This window comes from Durio zibethinus, chromosome 12 (genome assembly GCF_047325235.1).
Source record: "Durio zibethinus cultivar Kanyao isolate XHJ-2024 chromosome 12, ASM4732523v1, whole genome shotgun sequence".
In the NCBI taxonomy this organism is placed as follows: domain Eukaryota; kingdom Viridiplantae; phylum Streptophyta; class Magnoliopsida; order Malvales; family Malvaceae; genus Durio; species Durio zibethinus.
In genome coordinates, this window is record NC_143173.1 from 11,847,905 (window position 1) to 11,868,612 (window position 20,708).

The window sequence follows — 20,708 nt, forward strand, 5'->3', positions numbered from 1 at the left end:
TATTTTGACAAAAAATTTAAATAAACAAACTTTTTAATGATTCAAATATTTAAATAAATAATACTTATTTAAACGAACTCAAATTTAAATAGTGATATTAAATTTAAATATTATAAATATTAACATATTCGGATACAAATATCTAAAACACAGCGAATATTTGTTGCATTGCCATTTTTAATTGGTATTAAAATTTAAATTTAAATTATTAAATATTAATATTTAAAAATAATTATATGAATCAATTTAATAAATTTTATTTTTTATTTATATTCACAAAGTAGTAATTTTCTTTTTATTTACTTTATTGGTTGGGAATTGGTGGCCACGGTGACAACTCAACTTTGGAATTTTTTTCATTATGATTTTGTTTTTCTTCTCACCCTTAAACATAGGGCAAGGTCCCCTTCCAATATTAATGGAAAAATTTGGAAGAAATACCAAGTTGAACAATGATGGCAATCAATCGTCTCTTTGAGTTTGCCATATGCAAGAGTTGTCAAAATAATTAAATTGAATACGACAATTCAACCTTTTTGACTTGATGGTTCAAGTATTAATCTTTCATAAATAAATTTTGTATGTACCAGTCCTAATCAAACATCCATTATTAATTTTAATTTGTTTTAGGGTTTTAAGAAATAAAAAAATATTTTCAATATTTAATTTAATGATGGATGCATCATTAAATAGCAAAAATTAAATCGTTTTTTTTTCAAAATTCAGAAAAAAAGGCCTCTATCCCCATATCCTTGCCTTTGAATACAATTTTTTTTTTTCTATTTACTCCAAAAGCCTTATAAATTATAATATGAGTGGTATTAAGGTGAAAGGATAATCATTGAGATCTTGATTTAATATTAAAGAAATAATTTTCAAATCTTGAAGTCTTGTACTCAAGTTAAATTATGTGAATTTGATTTAATTTTATATTAAATTTATTTAATTATGTACTAGTTTATCAAATTATTTGTTTGATTGATTATATGATTTCTTATATGAATGTAATATTTTATTGTAATTGTAATTTATTAAAAAAGTGAAATGGGTTAATTTAGGGAAATGAATGACACTTAATTGAGTAATTCAACTAATTGAAATGATAATAAGTATAATCTTTTTTTTTTAAAAGATTCAAATAATAATATAAAATTTAAATTCTATCTTTCGTATTAAACTAAAAAATAAAATAAAATCATATATACGCATACACACGTTATAAAATTATAAATTTTACGTTTTTTCCTATCTAAGTCATGTCTAATAGTTAATACTTGATACCCTATCTCAAATCTTTTTGAATCATAACACAAGTATGAAAAGAACATGGAGAGGCCCTATTTTATTTTTAAAAAAAACTTCAATCATGTTTCCAAATTCATTTAGAAGATTGAATAAAATTGAATCCATTATTTTTATGCTTTGTGAGAGATTTGGAAGCAAGCCTGGAAATCTTAAGCACATCAATGTCACCTAACCCAAACTCCCCTACTCCTTCCCATGGTGTAGACTGGGAAACTTAACTGCCCTCCAGGCTTCAGCCCCTTTGAATCTAATTGTAATATGAAACATGATAACCATGAAACAGATGAGAAATATGATCTGTTTCATGGTTATCCTCTCCTAAATTATTGTGAACCAATGTGACAATCTTGTTTCGGGTAACAATAGTTTTGAGACTTGAATTTCTGACTTCAAAATTGCTTGTTTCATAAATCAAATATAAAAAATTCAGATATTGCTAGATTCGTGACAAATTACTCAACAAGCTGTTTGATATTTAAAATCTTGTATGTACTAAGTCGATGCAGAGAAAAGAACACATTTAAAATCGTCTTGGAAAAAAATAAATTTAGACAAAACTTAGATATAATTATAAACTTATTATACAAAAAATTAAAAAAAAAAAAAAGCCATTGAATAATATAGGTTAAAATAATAAAAAGAATCATTGAACTTTATCATTTTATTTAGATAAATTTTTATATTTTTATTATATCCAAATAACCTCCTAATTTTTATTTTGCATATAAATAAATTCTTAAACTTTAATTTATATTTAAATAAGCGTTTATACTTTAATTTTTACGTAAATAAATCCTTAACACAAATTTATTTTTTATTTGAAAGAAAGAACATACTTAAATACAAATAAAACGAATAAAGATTGATTTAAATACAATCAAAATATAAGAATTTATCTAAAGGTATATATGTTCCAAGTAGCACGTAATTCCTTATTCACCTAATCAACAACAGCCACTGAATACGGGCCATGAAATCATTTTTATTTATCCAATGATAGCAAAATTTTGCTACAGTACGATCACTATCTCGGTGCATTGAATAACCTTTGCAATTATTTCCTATCATTTAATCTATCAACTTGTATTGTCTACGTTACATTCAATATATTGGTATTTATATTTCAAGTATTACATAATTTCTTATTCACCTGATCAACAGCCATCGCATGCAGGCTGTTATTTCCTCTTCCTTCTTATACAATCTACAGTTCTTTTCTCTCCATATCTAATAGATGCAGGCACTTCATACAATAGGCAAAAATGACCGACATCAATACTTTCCTTTTCATTTTACTAACTGCCTATTGTAATTCAACAGCTCAATCCCCCCACTTCTTCTAATCCTGCATTTCTGTAATATTTCTTGCCAACTAATTTTTGTAAACCCACATCCAAAAAACAAGTGATCCCTGGATCCTCTTCCCTGTTGGCACAAGTAGGCATTATTCATCCACCTTCATTCCCCTCCCCCCCCCCCCCCCCCCAACCACGCTTTCAATCTGTCCCTTGTTGGCAGTTGATTTTAAATAGTACATGGATTTTTGGGCCTCAAAAGAGGAAGCATAATATCAAAGCCCAATTACCCAACGTGGCCTTTAGGCTTTAGGGTTTTGCGCCTGATATGTATATGATATCTCAAAGCCATCGTTTTGTCTTCATTATTCTCGCTGCAGCGAAAACATCAAACCATAGATTTTGAACTGCAAAAAGAGAACGATTTGGAAGCCTTTTCACCATGAGAGCTAAGGTAAAATTGTCAATATCTGAAGCATTATATTCTTTTTTATTGAAGTATTGACGTGGGTTTTTGTTTTTGTGGTAAATTCAGTGGAAGAAGAAGCGTATGAGGAGGTTGAAGAGGAAGAGAAGAAAGATGAGGCAAAGATCTAAGTAGTCTAATTTCCTTAAGAGCTTGTCTGATGGGTACTTTTTATTTTTTTTGTTAAAAGGATTGAAGTTGTTGTTCTATTTTTATGGCAAAGTTTTGTATTATTGTTGAACCAATTTTCATCTACTTGAAACAATGGTATTGAGTTTTTGATTAAAGATTTATGCTCTTGGATGTTAGCTCTTTGATGGGTGTTCATGTTTCGTGAAAGCTTCAGCCTTAGGCATTATTTACTTGAAAGTTTAGCCTGCCCAGGTTTCCAATTTTTATTTTTTTTTTGTAGCTTAAACTGAACCATTTGGTTTGTTCTGCGCTGACGGTACTGAAAAATGAGACTTAGTTCTACAAATTTGTCACGACATCTTTCAAAATGCTACTCTATGGTCAAACTAGATAGATGCAATGGAAACAAAGGCTCTGAAGTCTTATGCTTTGCTTTGTACTTTTTGTTGTTGACTGGATGTAACCTGTGAGTGTTTTCATGGATTTTGATCAGCTCGTAATCTATGAATGTAACTCCTAACCTCCTTTTTAATCATACGTTGCATGCTGGTCAACAAGCAAGTCTCCTCCATCTTCTCTTCTCCACCGCCACCACCACCACCACCACCACCGACGCCTTCCTCACTTTTCACCACAATCACCTCCTACCCCTCGTCTTCTTCTTTCTTCTCATCCTCTACTGTTGCAAACTTGCAATGTTATTTGGAAATGGAGTATATAATTTATTTATTGTTTTAACTGAGAAGGCAAGAACATGCTTTGCCTTTTGCTTCTAATGCGACAATTTGGTCCGTTCGATGATTAAGCAATCCTGGTTAAAACTACATTGAGTGATTGCTTTAGAGTGCCTGGTGAAACACCCTCCCGATCATCACTGTTATCATTGCAAAGGATCAAGTCGCTTTTCATTCTCCCACTTACACTCGAAATGTCAGCGTTAACTGTCCTTAGCCTTTGGCCTTCGAGGACTCGGATTAGTTCCGTGAACACTTCTGGCCGATCATCACAACAAACAGAGGCCCTAATGAAGATCTTGTGCTTGCTTTGTCTAGTATCGGTGGGGCTTATGTCTTCAGGAAGATCACAATCTATGGTTCATCAATTTCTGTCGGCATACTGAAGTCTTTGCCGATTTCTGTTGCTTTTCATGGAAAATTCCTTCAATTATGTTTAAAATCAAAATTAACAGTATACCAATTTTGTTGACTAAGAAGAAAAATATATTACAACCAACTGTTTTCTATGTCAGTGTGACTATTGTTTTGGCCCCCAAAAAAAGTGTGATTCTATTGCAACCCTTATCACTAGGAAGAATGACAAATAACTGGTCGGATGGCGGCTTTGAGATCATCATAAAATCTTCGCTCAGAAAACCTGTTGGCTCTTCTCCTTGCAGCTGCAGCTATCTTGAGTCTTTCAGCCTCGGGCATCCTTAGAATTTTCAGGATTGCATCTCCATATTCTTCTATACTTTGAGCAAGAAATCCTGTTTGTTGTCCATCTTCATCCAAAACAATGTCCATTTTGGGGCCAGCAGAATTATGAGCTGAAGAAAGGAACGAGCAAAATTAGTGCACGTAAAAACATTTAGCTCCAACCGGTAAATGAAATATCAGTTGCCATGCCCACCAATTGGTATGGCTCCTGCAGCCATGAACTCTACAACACTAATGCCAAAGTGCTCATCTATCATAGAGTGGATTCCAGCAACAGCACCACCCAAAAGTCTTACCAAGTCCCTGCATAGTGTATGAAATTGATGAAGTTATCGGTTAACTAAGAAACAATACATGCTAATAAATTCTTACAAAAATATAAACTCCCGAAAATCATAAAAGCATAATGCCTGATCGAAACTTCAGCAATCAGACATATTGCAATTATGCAAATGCAGACAACGTTGATTCTCTGCTGATCATAATTTTTTAGATGATTTTTATATAGAGAGAGGATCTGACCAAATATGATAATTATCAAAAGGATGTAGCTTATTTGCCAATACCAACCTATACATCAAATTTTTATGGAACTCCACATCTTCATAAATGTTTAATTGCACTGCTTTTTCTTTCAAATTCTGAAGTCTTTCCTCATCTGATTTATTTCGACAACTACCCACAAACTGGAGCTTAGGTCTTGGCAAGTCTTCATCTAGTTTTTTTATGGCAGCAGAGAAGGCCTCAAGTTGAAGACCATGTGCCTAAGTCAAAAGAATCAAACCATAAAGGGTTGCTACAACTAATCAAGGTCCCAAACTTGAGACACAGAACGGTTGTACCCTTAGTTCGAAGGTTATAGAAGTATGCGCACCTTCTCTGGACGAAATTGAGCAACAGATATAATTTTTGGAGTTTCCACTGATCTTTCCAAAGGAAGTGCCTGTTTGATTTGAAAATTGGTAAGAAATTACAGATAAATGGCATAAAACAGGACAAAAACATACAAAATGTACCCAGATTGTGACAAAGATAGAGAAACTGAACCTGAAGTCCTGAAGTATCACAAGGTGGATAAACTCGCTTAATACGCTCAGGAATTCTCCAAAGCTTCTCAATGTGAGACAGAGTCCATGAAGAGTTAACCATTACAAGATGTGCACAAGAGCCCACCATTCCATACATCCAGATAAACACTGTATAATAGATAATTTTACACCGGGATAGCCACATGCTGCCAAGGAAGGACAATATCAGGATCCAGATAACAAGATGAGAAACCAGATATATTGCCAAGACACAAGTCAGACCATTAGGCTGCTCTATTACCAAACTAAATTACCATCATTTATGCAAATCCACTTTCTGTCAATTTCAACAGTAATAGATATTAAAATTAATAAACAGCGGTTAAGGTTTTTGACCTGGAATCATTGCCAAAACAAAACCAACATAGTTTTAGACAGATGATGCACATATCCCAGCTTTGAATATGGAAGGTAACAGTCAAGAATGCAATCTAACAATCAATGATTCATTGCAAAAAGCATACAAACAACAAGTAAAAGATACCCTTTGATGCAGAGCATACACATAAACTGTTAAAGAGTCTTTCGACATGGAATCATTACCAAAACAAAAGAGGACAATAAACGTAAACTTCCAATGCAACCAATTAAATCTAACAATCCAAGACATTGAAATTGCTATCATTAAATTGGGTTAAACAGAGTAAGTAAAAGCAAACCTTTTAGCAATCAAGGCATCATTATTGTACATAGAGGTTCGTTGACGAACTCGAGAAATCATGTCTAAACTGATTGTAGGATAATGTGTATAGCAAATGACCTTGCATCCAAATAAACGAGCAATTGGGTATGTAAAAGCGTATCCACTCGTATCAAAATAATACAAAGGTGTGAACTTGCTTAAGGCTTCCCATGATAAATAAACTGATCCCAAGCTTTGACCGATCATTGTAAAATGTGGGTACGTTGTTTCTTCAATCCATTTTCTTTTATTCAAATGCACCACCTGGAAATTATGAAAAATATTAAAATTAAATCTAAATTAAAAAAAGGAAAGGATTTTTCTTTTTTTTGTAATTCAAAATGAAACTACTTTTGGTGGATAAAGGAGGTGGACGCCAAAGCGATCGGTGGCGCGAGACATTAGAGACTGAGAGGAGGCGTCGTGGTCGCCAGTGAAGATAACGGAATCGAGATCGGGGTTTTCTTCTTGGATGGCTTTAACGGCGCACCACAGGACTCTCTCTCCGCCGCCGCCATCGTTGGTGTAGGGATGGAAGAATCCGACGGCTCTTTTCTTATTTCGTCGGCGGCTGAGAATTTTCGAAGCAAATAAAAGTATTGTGGCGAGTGGGAGGGTGATTAGACACCAAAAAAGAATCCAGTTCATCATCATCTGAATCTTCCTTTTTTTTTTTTTGGTCTCGAACAGATATGGGGAGAAGGTTTTCGGAGTCGTTCAATCGAGGGACGAAGAAAAGGAAAAACACAAAAGATAACCCAAAACGGCGACGTATTGGACCCAATGTGGTAATTCTAGCCCAAGTCTAATATATAAGAAACTAAGAAAGAAAATAGAGAATAGTTGGGAATTAAAGAAAATTAAAATATTTTATTGGGTCCAAGGGCTCTAACGTTTTGTAAGAAGGATTCAGTCATAAATAAAGAGTGTCCACCCTCGTTATATATAACACAACCATTGAGTAAAATTTTTGTGTACACCAGAATCATTGAATAAAATCCTTGCTCTCGTCTTAATCTTTTATTGTTTTTGTTAGCTTTTTTTCGAACGCTTCTTGTGCCGTTTATTTTGTAACGTTTTGGGCACCAAACTCTGCAATCTTTTTAAGTGCTTGAACATTTTTTTTGTGTTAGACTGACTTAAGATGTGAAAATTTTCATTTTTAAGTTTTGAAATTATGCAAACCTGAAATTTAAATTTCAGCTCGTAACAATAATTAAACATTAGATGGATCAATGATTTATTATAAATTTTTTAATCAATTTTTTTCGGGATCAACACAAAAAAAGTTCAAGATATTTTGATTTCTTATGTTTTCAAAAAAATATGATCTAGATCCTAAAATGTTGGATATGTTAATTCAAATCGGTGAATCTTATAATTTAGTATTATTAATATTACTTATTCAATAAAATTGATTGATTGATATGCATTGATTTTCTGTTACGATAAATTGAAAAAACAATAGCTGATCCAATAGTTGCTTCAGCTGCTGCAATAGTTGTAACAAAAATTTCCATTGAAAAGAAGCAAATGAAAGATTTTCATAAAAATTCTCGTAGAATCAAGAATGAAATTTTCATTCTATACACATCAAATCATAAATTAATAACTGCATCCAGTCTTCTAAAAAATTTCAATTATTTCGAACTTTTTATTTTTAAAATGAAATATTTACAGAATCCACATTCGTATATAAGTTATTATGTTAGCATCCTTACCCATGGTAAACTAAAATTATTGTTACTCACGAATTTTGATATAACCAACATGTTTTTTTTTTTTTTTCACTTGGTAAAGTATACACGAGAGACACGATCTACCAATTAATCTGTCATTTAAATACTCTAATTTACATGCTATAACTTCTCATCTTATAATACCTCGGGAGTTAATGAAACTATTTTAGCGAAATTTAACTATCTTTACTCCCCGCACTAAAAATTCAAGTTCCCGTGACAATAGAATAAACAAATAAAATTAGACAATAATAATCTATATGTCCACCAAAAAAAAAAAAAGAATTATAACAGATTCTATTTAATTCTAAAGGTCGTAGCCTACAAATTCTGCTGATTTCAGTTGCGCAAGAATTCTGTGAGATAAAACATAAGCAAATTTATGTTACTGTTTCCACTAGAAAAATTAAGCACAAAGACAAACGTTGACGAGACAAAGGAACTTAAAGGGGAAACAAAGTATAAATGAGAGTAATCAAATTCCGAAACTATGATCGGTGTGAATTGTTTCGTATATACTACAAAATACAAATATGCATGAAATCATCAGCTTCCCCTATAACAGCAGCCCAAAAATGCCTCTTCTAACAATAAAGAATATTACAAGACATATCACACACCTAGAACACAAAAATGGCATTATTCCAACTTTGATCTTCACTCCATCAGACTAAAGGAACATGAAAGGGGAAAAAAATTCAAGTAGTTGAAGCCTGAAGAAATGCCACTATTACAACTACGATGTTCTTTTCCTTGGAGCATCATGGATCCACTGAATAATAAAATCTTCAATCAAACCTGTTATGTGACTTAATAGCCGCCCATTGGTGGCATGCCGAAAGGCGGCATAGGAGGCATTCCCATTCCTCCCATGGGTGGTGGAGGTGCAAAACCTCCTCCCATACCCGGCATTGGTGGTGCAGGCAAGGCAAGAGGTAGTAACTGAGCATACATGTTCTGCAAGAGAAGGCATTTTAATGAGTTAGAACATCTTTGAACCTATATAAGATCTAGCTACTTCCAGCAGGGGTAGAGAATATAGTTTCAAGAAAACAGAGTGTAGTTTTGGCTTTTGAAGCTGTTATTACCTGTTGTGCAATCACTTCCTTCTCTTCCTGCTCTTTAGCCTTTACTTCAATTTGAGCCTCAATTTTGTCCTTGATAAGTTCATCAACTTTGCCGGTATATTCACGGATAAACTGGAAAAATACAGAGTCAAATAAGGTTCTAACACTATTTCTCCAAATTAAGAAAGATATTGAACCCAAAAATTCATGGTAAAGTGGGAAGGTGCACTAAAATCAATCATCCAAGCGTTGTAGCAAGCAGTATGAGATGGCAAAGCCTAGCTAATAAAACCCCAATTAAATGAAATGATGATACTGAAAGAAACAGCAAAGAAATCACCTGCAACAGATACGGGAATGCGAAGTCAATCATATTGTTAATCCAGGCTAGCTCAAGAGCAACATCTGGTCGAATCAAGTCATAGCAGACAAAGAGGCACGATGCAAAGCATTCCTTCTTGCCCTGTACAAAACAATAACCACCATTACTGTGACAATACCAGAAGAAAAACCACCATAGTGCAAAACCAAGCTTATCTTAAAAGCTTCAATTCCATGTCCCATACCTATAGTACAGTCATTAACTACTATGATTTTATACTTAAAAATGCACCCTCAAAGGACCAAGTGGAAGAGAGCAAACTAACTGATTTAGATGTACTGGTTGACCAAGAAGGTATAATGCTTTATACCTCCAACAAGATAACCATCTCGCTATAAACAATTTATCAGTAGGCATATATATTTTTCTACATATTTAGGAATGAGTTGAGTACCTGTTCAATGAAGTAAACAAGCAACTCCTCGGCAAGTTCTCGGTCACCGGACTGTGAAGCTGTTTCCATTGCATCTTTGTAAAGGTTGTCTTTCTTTGACAAGGCAATAGATTGCTTCCATCTGCCCGCCTTTTTGTAAATGTATGCAGCAACACGCCTCATCTCAAGCAGCTCATGTTTCTCAATCTACTCAAGCAATTTGGAAACAATGTCAGAAACTGACCTAACATCAAACAAAAATGAAAGAACAACAGTACTTCACCTTTTGAGCAAGACCAATCTGATCAAAATTATCGTGCAAGTCAATAGATTCTCTCAATCTATCATAATCTTCTTCTTCTACATAAATCTCATTCAATGCCTCATTTACTGCTGACACATTGTTACTCTGAACAGCAACCATGTATGGCTTCACTAGACGCAGATGACCAGCCTGAAATTCCAGAAGGAAATAATTGTCAACCCAAAATGAATTAAAATAATACTAAAGCAAGTCAGTAGTTTTTGTTTTTGTTTTCCTTTTATTTTTTATTTTTTATTCTTTTTTGGTGAATAGCAAGTCAGAAGTATTTATTTCCATATTAGATCTGCCAAAATTGAACCTTTCTCATAATGTCAACAACACGAGTGTGATCCACACGAAGTGCAAGCACGTTCAGCATATCATTGATAAGATCAGGATGTTCTTGCAAGTAGAAGTGGACGGCCTTGTAATATAGCTCAACATTAGCAACTTTGACTGCAATATCTTTGAACTGCATATGATCCCATGCTTCAGGAGAGTGGTTCATCACAGTAGTTGCAGCATTATCAAACTCACCATATTGGATATATAAATAGGTAAGTTCCATCCAATGCTGCTGCTCATCACAAGCTCTTATCAGCTTGGGAATATTGAGACGTGTAGAGAACAATTTAATGTGCTCCATAAGCTTCTCTGGGCGATATCTGGCATACAAAACTCCCAACTCAGTAAAGATCCCCATGTGTGCACGTTCCAATCCTAAACCACTCTCCATGAGAGAGATCAACTCATTGAAGCATCCTCTATTCTGATAGTATTCACTTACTTCTTCCAAGTCATCCACCTACAAAATCAACAAACACAATGGTCAAAATCATGGACAAACAGTCTCCAACTGACAAACATGAGGAGAAGAAAAAGGGAACTGAATGTTCCAACATATCAACAACAAAACAGACAAACACGAGTAGAAGAAAAAGAGAACTGAATGTACAAAAATATCGATAACTTTGTTGTTCCCGAAAATTGTAATTCAACATGAAAGTAAACTCACCTGTACAATAATGTTAAGACCACATATCTGTGCCAATCGGAATTCCTCTGCATCAACACAAGCAAAGCAAACCTCCTTCCATGTCTTGGCACTGTTTGCTTTTCGGGCTGCATCAACAGCACCTTGGAATTGTTTAAGCCTCACCAGTGTAACAGCCAACTTGGCCCAGTTGGATATAAATGCAAATATGATTTTTGCAGCTTCATATAGGGCTTCATCAAACAAGCGATCACCAACATTTTGAAGATTAGCAACATTTGGCATGAGAATGAATTCTTCAATTTCACCCAGTCTATCAATCTTTGCATAGGCATAAATGAGTTCACTGTCCACCTTGGGCTCCTTGACCTTCTGTCTAACCATCAGAAGGTACCTCACCAAATCAGGGTAGACATCAGCATCCTCAGAAGCTCGGATGACATCAAGGAACTGAGTAGCATCATCTGCACGAATAAATGATTCAATTGCATCGCTCACCAGCCCCTCCCTCAGTTGTGCCTTTGCCACCTGACTCCAAACAGCATCTTCTTCAACTCGGAATGCAAATTCCACGGCCCGATCGATGCTTCTAATATTATCCAATAAAACATTGACCGCCTGAACATTTAAGTTGAACTTTTTGAAAATTGCAAAAGCTTCTTCATATAGTTGGGCTTCCACGGCCACTTCTCCAACTGCAGGTCCATCAAAATTATCTAGCCTATTGATATAATCCATAACTCTAGATGGATCTGCCTTAATAGCTGTCAAAATAAGAAGATTTTGCAGATTGAAGTTCCCACTGAATGCAGAGTTTTGGAGCACAATCTTCTCAAGAAGCTCAATCAGTTCATGGGGCAGATCAGCTGTCATGAAAGCTTTAACAGCTGCAGAGACTTGTTCTGGACTCTTGCTTTCTGGCAAAGCAGTCGACACAACCTGATCGATTAGCTGTCTTCTATATTCATTTTCAGGATTTAGAACCTTCTCCCAAAGATCACCATCCATCCTCTCAACAACATACCTGTGATCAAAGGATGATGCACAGATAAGCCACTTTAAAACAAAGATCCAAAATACATTATTATAAATAAACCAAATAATTACATACCTGGCCTGCAATTTGAACAATGAGTTCTTATTTGTGACATTGATAAGTTCATCATCACATTGTCCTCTTCGGTAAGCCACAACTGCCAGGGTGGGATCACGCTTCTCACAGTACTTACCAACAACCCGGGAATCATAGTAAGGGTTGGTTGTGAGGAAGTGCTCTGGATTGTTATTGCTGTCAATAATAATTTTACCCAGAGCATTGTGGACATGCACATCTTGGCTTCCCTCACTTACAAGATGCTCCAAGAACTGTGTAAGTAAGCGAAGTCGATTTCTGGATACCACATGCTGAAAAATGAGAATCAAATAGTAACGACAAGAGGAAACGAGGACACAAGATGCAGAAAAAAAATCACCTCTTCTCACATTCATCCACAAGGGGCTCCACCGGAAGCAAAGAACGAACTGAGAGAATGAGACCCTTTATAAAATCTTCAGGGCATTCATCATCTAGCAACTGCCCCACTACCAAAGGAGCATTCCCTGGGTTCACCTATCGAAAGAAGCAAACAAGTTCTCAATTACTTGAGTGTAAATTAAATTGATGCAGTATGCCAGTAAACATATATAGCAGAGAATATCACGTACCTTCTGAACATAACCTTCAATGTAACGGAGCATGTTATTTGTGTAGAGGTAGTGAGTGAGATCAGGAACAAACCCAAATCGATCACAAACATTAATCAGAGGCCTAGCATCAGGAAGCTTGGCCTCCATCAGGAAGTTCTTCGTCTTTTCAGCATCATAAAAGTTTGATTCCCTGGTTACACGCTCAACCTCCTTTATTTGTCCAGTTTTAGCAGCTGCCTCAATGTACTTAAAGTGTATATCTGGGTCCTCACTGTCCCATAATTGGAAGTAAACATCTTAGTAAGTACCATATGAGATATTGCTATGCTGTGAGCAATCAAACAAATGAAGTTTCATGTTTGCTAAATAGCTTACCTTGAGCTCAAATAAGAGCCCAAGAAAAAGTACAATCCTTCATATGACTTAAATTGCTCAAAAAGTTTTATGCAAGCTTCAACACCCAACTGCTCACAATACTCCTTGGCAACCTGCACCACAATCCAACACACAACTTAGTTGTTGGTGATTTACTAAACATTATTAGCATACCATTATATAACATCCTTTACCTGAACGATGATTTGAAGGTTGCCTCTTAGATTAACCAGCAGAAGGTCCTTCATGCACTCCAAAGCCCATTCTCGTGAGAGAGTACCAAAAAACTCAACAAGTGACTGAAAGCAGAAGTATCATTAAAAAATTGTCAGGAGATTCTACAGTCTCCATTTTACCAATAGATACAGATAGTGAACAACATGTACCTGCGGCTCAATAGCATGTGTATTCACAATGACACGTTTAATATCTGGCAACTCAGTGTAATGCTGCAGAAAATGTGTTACATTTAATTCAAGGAGATACTATTAATTCAGTGTAGAAAGTTACACATAATGCAACAAATATTAACTTTAAGAAGATAATTACCTGCAGAGCTCGCACGTAGAGACCAGCTTTCTCACAAAGTTGTGCAATTCGGGGACGATCATAGTGACTGAACATTCCATTTGCTAAAATGGCATCAGCAACATTTGGAAAAGTTACTAGATTGATTTCCAAGACCTGCATAAAAAAGAATGTTATTAAATTAAATATATCCTTTTCAAAAAAAAGAGAAAACCAAAATTAAATCAACTTAAGCAGCACATTAAAGAAACAACCTTTGTTTGTAGAAAAGCATGCTCTGGCAGATTTGGCTTCAAAACATCTAACAGAAATGCAGTAGCCTCCCGGATCAAGTTCCTCTGAAAACAAAAAGCAGATATCCAAAGAAAACAATCTCACATATTTTGTATAGAAAAATAATGTTATTTTCACAATCAATTCCAAAGCAGCAGACCTGAAGGAAAAGATCCGTAATGGTGTTGTAATCAACCGGACAACCACCCTCCATTTGAGACATCATCAATGCAAAATTAACAGCTCCCTGCAAGTACACAACAAGTGATAACTCATCTCCCTCTAAAAATTACACAGATCCAATCCCATCAAAAAGTCCATAATACTAACATCTATTGATTGGCAAACAATAAAAATGGCTTTTAATCTAATAAGAATATTCATTAAAATTGACTTAAAAGGCTTTAATGAAGAGACTTAAACACATTTGAACACATTTATCAATTGCTCATATTATTCAACATGCTTCAGCACCTCAAACACTAAAGACTACAAAAAATAGAAACAAACCTGTGGATCTGTACGAAGAATTGTTTGCAGAAGGAACAAGTAATCAGGAGTGTACCCAACCTGAGGAAACAATTTAGTCATGAATAGTTGATGCATGAATTCACCAAAAAGTAAAGAACAACTAGGAGAAATAATTCCCCAACTTGATAGGACGTAAAAAGGGAGATCACACATCATCACACCAGAAAATGCCAATACAAAAAAAAATGCAGCAATCACCTGCTTTGAGTAAATCAAGATTTTGTCAAACTCTCTCCGTTCAGCAAAAGCTGCGACAACTTTTGGAGTTGCCCTAGCTTTAATATATATTTTCAGGGCAAGATCATTATCCACGGTCTATAACAAAAGCAAAGCAAAAATTAGAAAAAGGTGAAAAAAAAAAAACCCAAATCAGTCCCAAATTTTTGGAGTAGAAACTTAGATAAAATCAAATAAGATACTAATAGATTTCAATTCCAGTGGGTACAAATCAAACCTTCACAAGGTCTCCAAGTTCCTCACTACATTCCAATTTATCTTCAGCCAACCAATTCTCCAGAAGATTCTTCTTGTTTTGGTTTACCACAAGCCGAGATAATTCCAGTGACTCAAATACATTGAGCTTCCCTCTTGTTAAAAGTGTACCAAAGTACTGCAAAAGAGGCGGAGTCTGCCCAGCCTGCACAGGAACACTCTGCAACATTTGGGTAAAGGATTTTGCCTTAGATAAAATCAACACAAACACAAAAACAAGTATCCGCATGATTAAGAAAGAAAAATGAAACCTGAAACTTGGCAACCGTATCAGGTGTGCGAAGGATCCCTTGTGGAGACTCTGCAGCAAGCTCAGCAGCTTCTTTATACTTTGTTTGAGCAAACAATTCTTGAAAACGTTGGACAACCTGAGATATCCAAAATCACAGAGTCAATGTCCTAGCATACAGAAAGAACAAAGTCATCAAGAACAAGGATCTAAAAAAAATAACCAATAAATTTGATATTACTGTTAACAACATAGAGCATCAGACATTTCAAACACTAATTCTGAGCATGAAATACCAAATGAATGAACACAACCAAGAAGACAGCATGTCTTCAATCTCAGCATTGCAGCAAAATTGAAGAAATCCCACGATCCATGAAGAAAGTTACCACAAAGTATTCCTCCCAGTTAAAATAGATTATTCTTTTGGATATCATTGTCTGGCAACTAAATCTACAGTTGATAAATATCAGGCTTTTACTCCTCAATTACCATCCCAATGCAAAGATTCACAAACCATAGGAAATATACAAATCAATCCACTTACCAGATTCTCTGCACCAGGAAGGTTTCCTCTTTTAGCCAGATTGACAGCAAGCTCCAAATTGTTCAACTGAAGCAGAAAACAACCAGAAGAAGTTGTAAGCCAGTATTTCACACCTTAGTGATACCAGAAAGCAAAACAAAAGGGCATAAAAACATACTTGACCACTAACAAATGGCACTATTGTTGATTCATTTACAGTAGCCAACAACACCTGACCTCGCCTGTTAATGGAATAAAACCCTCCCACAGCTGAAGCTTCAGAGGTTAAAAATATTGGGTCTGGACTGATTCTATTCCTGTATACAGCAGTCGCTGTCTCTAGATCATAAACAAACAGCAGCCCAAGCTTGGTGATGACGTAGATCAAACTATATTTGTGGGATATCTGCCAATTAACAGAAATTTGTCTTATTATTGGCATAACAATAAACAATTTACTAAAAAAATCAAAATTTAGGATATCATGCTACCTGCATTGCGACTGGAAAATCATCTTGAAAATCTGGTGGAAAGAAAAGATCCGCCTGTTTCTTTGAAAATGACGGCTTACCTGCCAACATATACCTTCTGTTAGAAGATTGGAAATATAATAGACTGAAGGACACACAACAGAATATTATAGCTACTAGGCAGATTTCAAGAAGAATGGTTAATTTATAGCCAATGCTTAAGCACGGCCCCATCAAAATTTCTAACTTAGAATAGTCTTGATCATAATTTAGAGCATTCAATAGATAAAATTATACGATTTCTGAGTTAAAACCACACAAGTATTCCATACTTTCTTATTGTACTTTTGATTATTGCACCACAGGAAGGGGCAATGGCAAGCTGTTTTATTTCTTTAATTTTATTTTTTCAGTTTTTGTATTTATTTAAAAAAAGACCATCAGTCCCCTTATTTATAACAAGGAGATAGCAAAAGTATAACAGACAGCATAGCAAGCTCACCTGGCTGGGCACCAAGCTCAATTACATGCAACTTTGATGTAATCTGGCCAGCATTAAAAGTCTTGGTGGCAAACGAAATAAGAATAGAAGGATTCTCATTTCCTGGAACCTGCTCAACACAAACAAGCATATGTGATAAAATGCAGTTTAGATCAGAGTCTATAATATCTAGTGAAATGGAGTAAAGTACAAGAAATCCCTTTACCTTAAATTGTGCAAATGAAGCAGCATGTGCTTCAAGAGCTTGACTACGCTGCTGATCAACAGAGAAAAGTTGCATGCTCCCCTTAACCAATTGTGGCCTCTAAAAGAGACAATACACATATATTAAAATCAGAACTGTGTCTGATTTCCTAAAGAGAGAATTTCAAGCTAATAATGATTATGCAAGGAACTATTCTAATAGTAGAGAGACAGAATGGGGAAAACGAAAAGGGGTATAGAGGCATGCAAATCCAAACTGACACCACAAGAAACAAAATAAATCACCTATAAGGGGTTAATAAGTTAATTCACAGAGTTCGCTTCAGCAGTTTGAACAATGGGTCACACAACAACCACACCAGCTGGAACAACTTCTTAGTCACAGTTAGTTTAGGGAAATATTTTGAATATATTACTTCAAGAGTTCTTTCTTTTGCCATACAACAAAATTAAATTTACATGTCAAAGTTTTCAAATTCCCAAAACTTAATACAAATGAAGCAACAACCTCTTTTTCACAGTAAAAAGTAATCACCTTTAGAAAGCATTAATAGGAAAATCACATACCTCAGGTGCACCAGGGGCAATTCCAATCAAAACTAGCCACTTCTCCGAGGGGTCACATTTATAGTTTATTATCTGATTGTTCACTAAATTAGCTGTTCTCTCAAACATCTTAACTGGCTCGGAATCACCTGGCAGGAGTAAGATGCAATGAAACACATAAGACCAAAGAAATTTATACAACAGATAAAAGTAGATTTTTTTAGAGCTGAACAAAGCACAGCTGCCTGTGATACTAGATAAGGTAACAGAAAAACAACTAACCTTCAATTGACCAATGATATACAGAGGTCTGTGTCACCAGGCCAAGCATTTTTGGGCTTATCCACTTCCAAAATACAACCTGAACATGAATCAAGAACAGTATGCCAAGCTCATGCAATCAAGTTCACTATAAAGGAAAAACAATGAATTTGAACAGGCAGATAGCTAATGATAATATGTAATGAAACATTAAAAGAAATAAAAAAAACAGGAGACAACAAATTTCACCTGTTCAGGCATCTGATGTGATTTCATTTTCGCTTTCATCTCTATGTTAAATATTTGCAAGTGATCTTGAGTTGTTCCCGGTAGTTGAGCTACAAAAGCGATGTCAAAGTCCATGAGCATAAAGCAAAGATAGATAACAAAAACTAAAGGAGACATAAAATTAATACTAAAGATATTGAATTTCCTTCTCCAATAACTACTTTCATAACAGGAATGCCAAGCACTCAATGACTTGCATTTCAAACAATTTTTTTTGTCTTATTGGACACAAATTGAAGCAAATTCTGCTATAAAAAGAAATTAAAAAGCACTCAGCAGTGCTGACAAACAGTTCCTGCAAACTAAACAAACAGATGTGCAAATACACCCAATCAATCTGTCATAAAACAGCAGAGCAGAAATAAGTAATATAAACACTGTAGTCCACACACACTATAATGCTGGAACAAGGCCCTTCCAGTTAGCAGGTATCACATTCATTTGTTCATTTTAGACAGCAAAAAGCAAGTAGCAAACCAACAACCAAAAGGAGCCTAAGCATCAATTCGAACAAGAATCTTCTGCACAAGTATAAGAAAAACTCTCATACTCGATTACATTCTTGATCAGCCGAAGTCTAACCTAACAACAATATTAAAAAAAATAAAGAGTTCAACACTATGACCGAATATGAGCTCTACGGACTATACAAAACACGTGAATTAAATATATAATCCTCTAATCAATGACAAATTGCTAAATAATCACAATCAATTTCGACACAATTCACGTGATCTAATAAAAATAACTAACTGCTGGTAGCTATAGAAACTGACCTTTCAAAGCAAGGATCCTAGAATTCGGATTCATAAGAGCGGAATCTGCTGTAATAGGCCGTCTCAGCGGCTGCATCGGCATGTTCATGTCGATGATCACAACACCATTTTGAGGCGCCGTTTCTCTCACACAAATATACTTATCAGATTCCATAGTTACGTTCGTGAAGGTGATAAATTGAGGATTGATGCCAATGCTCGGCAACTGCAAAGAAACAACACCGTTCAGATCACTCAAAATTCACTATTCTGAAACGCATAGTTCCAAACAGATCTAAGCAGATGTTACAGATATTAGATCTGATAAGGCCTATGAAGTATTAGATTAAGCTTAATAACCGATTATTAGGTATAGTTCAGATGAATTTTCTATATAAACCGATTGAATCGAAGCGAGAACCGAGAGGAAAAAGAGTGAAAGGAGAAGACTTACAGTTAAGACCTCCTTCATGGCGATGGGAGCGTTCGCGGCCGCCATGGTGACTCAGATCGACGGAAGAGGATTCACAAATCAGGAGCAGATCTAACGGCTGAGATTGAATCTTTCAACTATGAGTCAAAACGAATCACTGAGAAAGAGACACGAAAAACCTCGGCTAACAGATCTGAAATTTTGGAGAAGTGAAAAGAAGAGAAGCTGAGGAGAGATCCAATCTAAGGCACTGGAGAAAATAAAACAAGAAAGAGAAAAAAAAAATACAAGAAAGAGGAAAGGACGTGTAAATAATGTGCCTGAGAGTGGCGTGCTCATTTGCTGGCTCTTGGTTTTTATATAGCGCCGAACCGCGAATTAATTATTATTTTGATTATTTTGTAATTATTTACATTATCAAGTATTTTTATTTTGGTTTTGCACTTGAAATTATATTTTCTACTTCAATACGAGTGAGCTTTGAACAAAAATTAAGAGAATCAAAATGTTGTCCACCTTGGAATGGTCTCCCAATCTATACGCTAACATGGAACTAATTGTTTAATAAAATTAATAATTTATATATTTATTTTATATTTTATATAAAAATTATATATTATAATTTATATAGATATAAAAATATAAAAAAATTATTTTTTATTTTATTAAATTAATATATAATAATTATTAAAATTTTAAATTATATTATTTTTATATTTTATTTTTATGTCATATTTATACCATACTTTAAATTATTAAACATACTGTGTGATTTTCCATGAGATGGGACGCTTTAGGAAAAAAAATCAAATATGAGATAATTGGGAGATATTTGGAACTGCATACTTTGTTTGTTTATTCCATCCTTAATAATCTTTTGTCATTTTCGTTTACTTGTACCAAGCGAAAGCCGAGAGGGATCTGGAGCCTACCTTTCGTTTAGTCCAAATCCTTGACATTTCCACCAAAAAAAAAAAAAAGTCCTTCGACATTAATTTTATCATGAAAAGGAAAGGCCCATGAAGATGCTGGTTTGTAAAAAGTAGCCCAAAACCGACTTTTTTGGGGAACATTTGGGTTGAGCATAGGTCAAGCGATGTTTCATCGCTCGGACCAGCCAGAGCCCAAACCTAACTGGTGCTTGGTTTGATTAGTGGAACCAATTAATCGTATATTATATAAAATATTAAAATTTATATATTTATATTATATTTTATACTAAATTATATATCATAATTTATATCATGAAAACACAAAATATATTTTTTTATTTTAATAAATTCATACATAATTATTATTAAAATAAAATTTTTTATTATATCATTTTTATATATTTTATTCACATT

The 20,708-nt window shown here is 34.7% G+C and overlaps 2 protein-coding genes and 1 long non-coding RNA gene across 4 annotated transcripts; 1 reads left to right on the forward strand and 2 right to left on the reverse strand.

The window, feature by feature from the left end:
• Positions 1-2,914: 2,914 nt before the first annotated feature.
• On the forward strand, positions 2,915-3,353 carry LOC111297065 (uncharacterized). The gene is made up of 2 exons (XR_002691051.2): positions 2,915-3,054; positions 3,136-3,353. It is a non-coding gene; the product is annotated as an uncharacterized LOC111297065 (long non-coding RNA).
• Positions 3,354-4,380: 1,027 nt separating this feature from the next.
• Positions 4,381-7,189, reverse strand: LOC111297064 (GDP-Man:Man(3)GlcNAc(2)-PP-Dol alpha-1,2-mannosyltransferase-like). Its single transcript, XM_022891656.2, has 7 exons — positions 6,756-7,189; positions 6,382-6,668; positions 5,682-5,868; positions 5,509-5,577; positions 5,205-5,398; positions 4,828-4,937; positions 4,381-4,744 (listed from the first exon to the last, which is right to left on the reverse strand). The coding sequence occupies exons 1-7, from the start codon at positions 7,056-7,058 to the stop codon at positions 4,503-4,505; spliced, it is 1,392 nt and encodes a 463-aa protein (XP_022747391.2). The 5' UTR covers positions 7,059-7,189; the 3' UTR covers positions 4,381-4,502.
• A 1,325-nt stretch (positions 7,190-8,514) lies between these two features.
• On the reverse strand, positions 8,515-19,690 carry LOC111296651 (clathrin heavy chain 1). 2 transcript variants are annotated; one of them, XM_022891057.2, is made up of 30 exons: positions 19,384-19,690; positions 18,951-19,155; positions 18,136-18,224; positions 17,908-17,986; positions 17,647-17,774; positions 17,081-17,179; positions 16,876-16,984; positions 16,395-16,474; positions 16,082-16,309; positions 15,925-15,990; positions 15,400-15,516; positions 15,111-15,308; positions 14,855-14,971; positions 14,636-14,695; positions 14,286-14,372; positions 14,107-14,190; positions 13,874-14,008; positions 13,711-13,773; positions 13,519-13,623; positions 13,325-13,437; positions 12,968-13,220; positions 12,736-12,872; positions 12,375-12,653; positions 11,285-12,287; positions 10,589-11,074; positions 10,249-10,419; positions 9,987-10,172; positions 9,551-9,673; positions 9,232-9,342; positions 8,515-9,100 (listed from the first exon to the last, which is right to left on the reverse strand). In XM_022891057.2, exons 1-30 carry the CDS (start codon positions 19,426-19,428, stop codon positions 8,954-8,956), a joined length of 5,103 nt encoding a protein of 1,700 aa, XP_022746792.2. In that variant the 5' UTR covers positions 19,429-19,690; the 3' UTR covers positions 8,515-8,953. The 2 variants fall into 2 exon arrangements, with proteins under 2 accessions (XP_022746792.2, XP_089596710.1); XM_089740584.1 differs by having other exon boundaries at positions 14,636-14,971.
• Between the last annotated feature and the right edge of the window lie 1,018 nt (positions 19,691-20,708).

Bases quoted from the DNA above. Each gene is read 5' to 3' on its own strand.
- LOC111296651 (XM_089740584.1), bottom strand. From the start codon at position 19,428: ATGGCGGCCGCGAACGCTCCCATCGCCATGAAGGAGGTCTTAACT. The intron at 12,654-12,735 runs GTGATTTTTTTT...TGTGGTATCCAG, and splicing joins GTGGATGAATGTGAGAAGAG to AAATCGACTTCGCTTACTTA. The intron at 11,075-11,284 runs GTGAGTTTACTT...TTGATTTTGTAG, and splicing joins GTCTTAACATTATTGTACAG to GTGGATGACTTGGAAGAAGT.
- LOC111297064 (XM_022891656.2), bottom strand. From the start codon at position 7,058: ATGATGATGAACTGGATTCTTTTTTGGTGTCTAATCACCCTCCCACTC. The intron at 5,869-6,381 runs GTTTGCTTTTAC...CTTCCTTGGCAG, and splicing joins GATGCCTTGATTGCTAAAAG to CATGTGGCTATCCCGGTGTA. The intron at 4,745-4,827 runs GTGGGCATGGCA...TCCTTTCTTCAG, and splicing joins TGCAGGAGCCATACCAATTG to CTCATAATTCTGCTGGCCCC.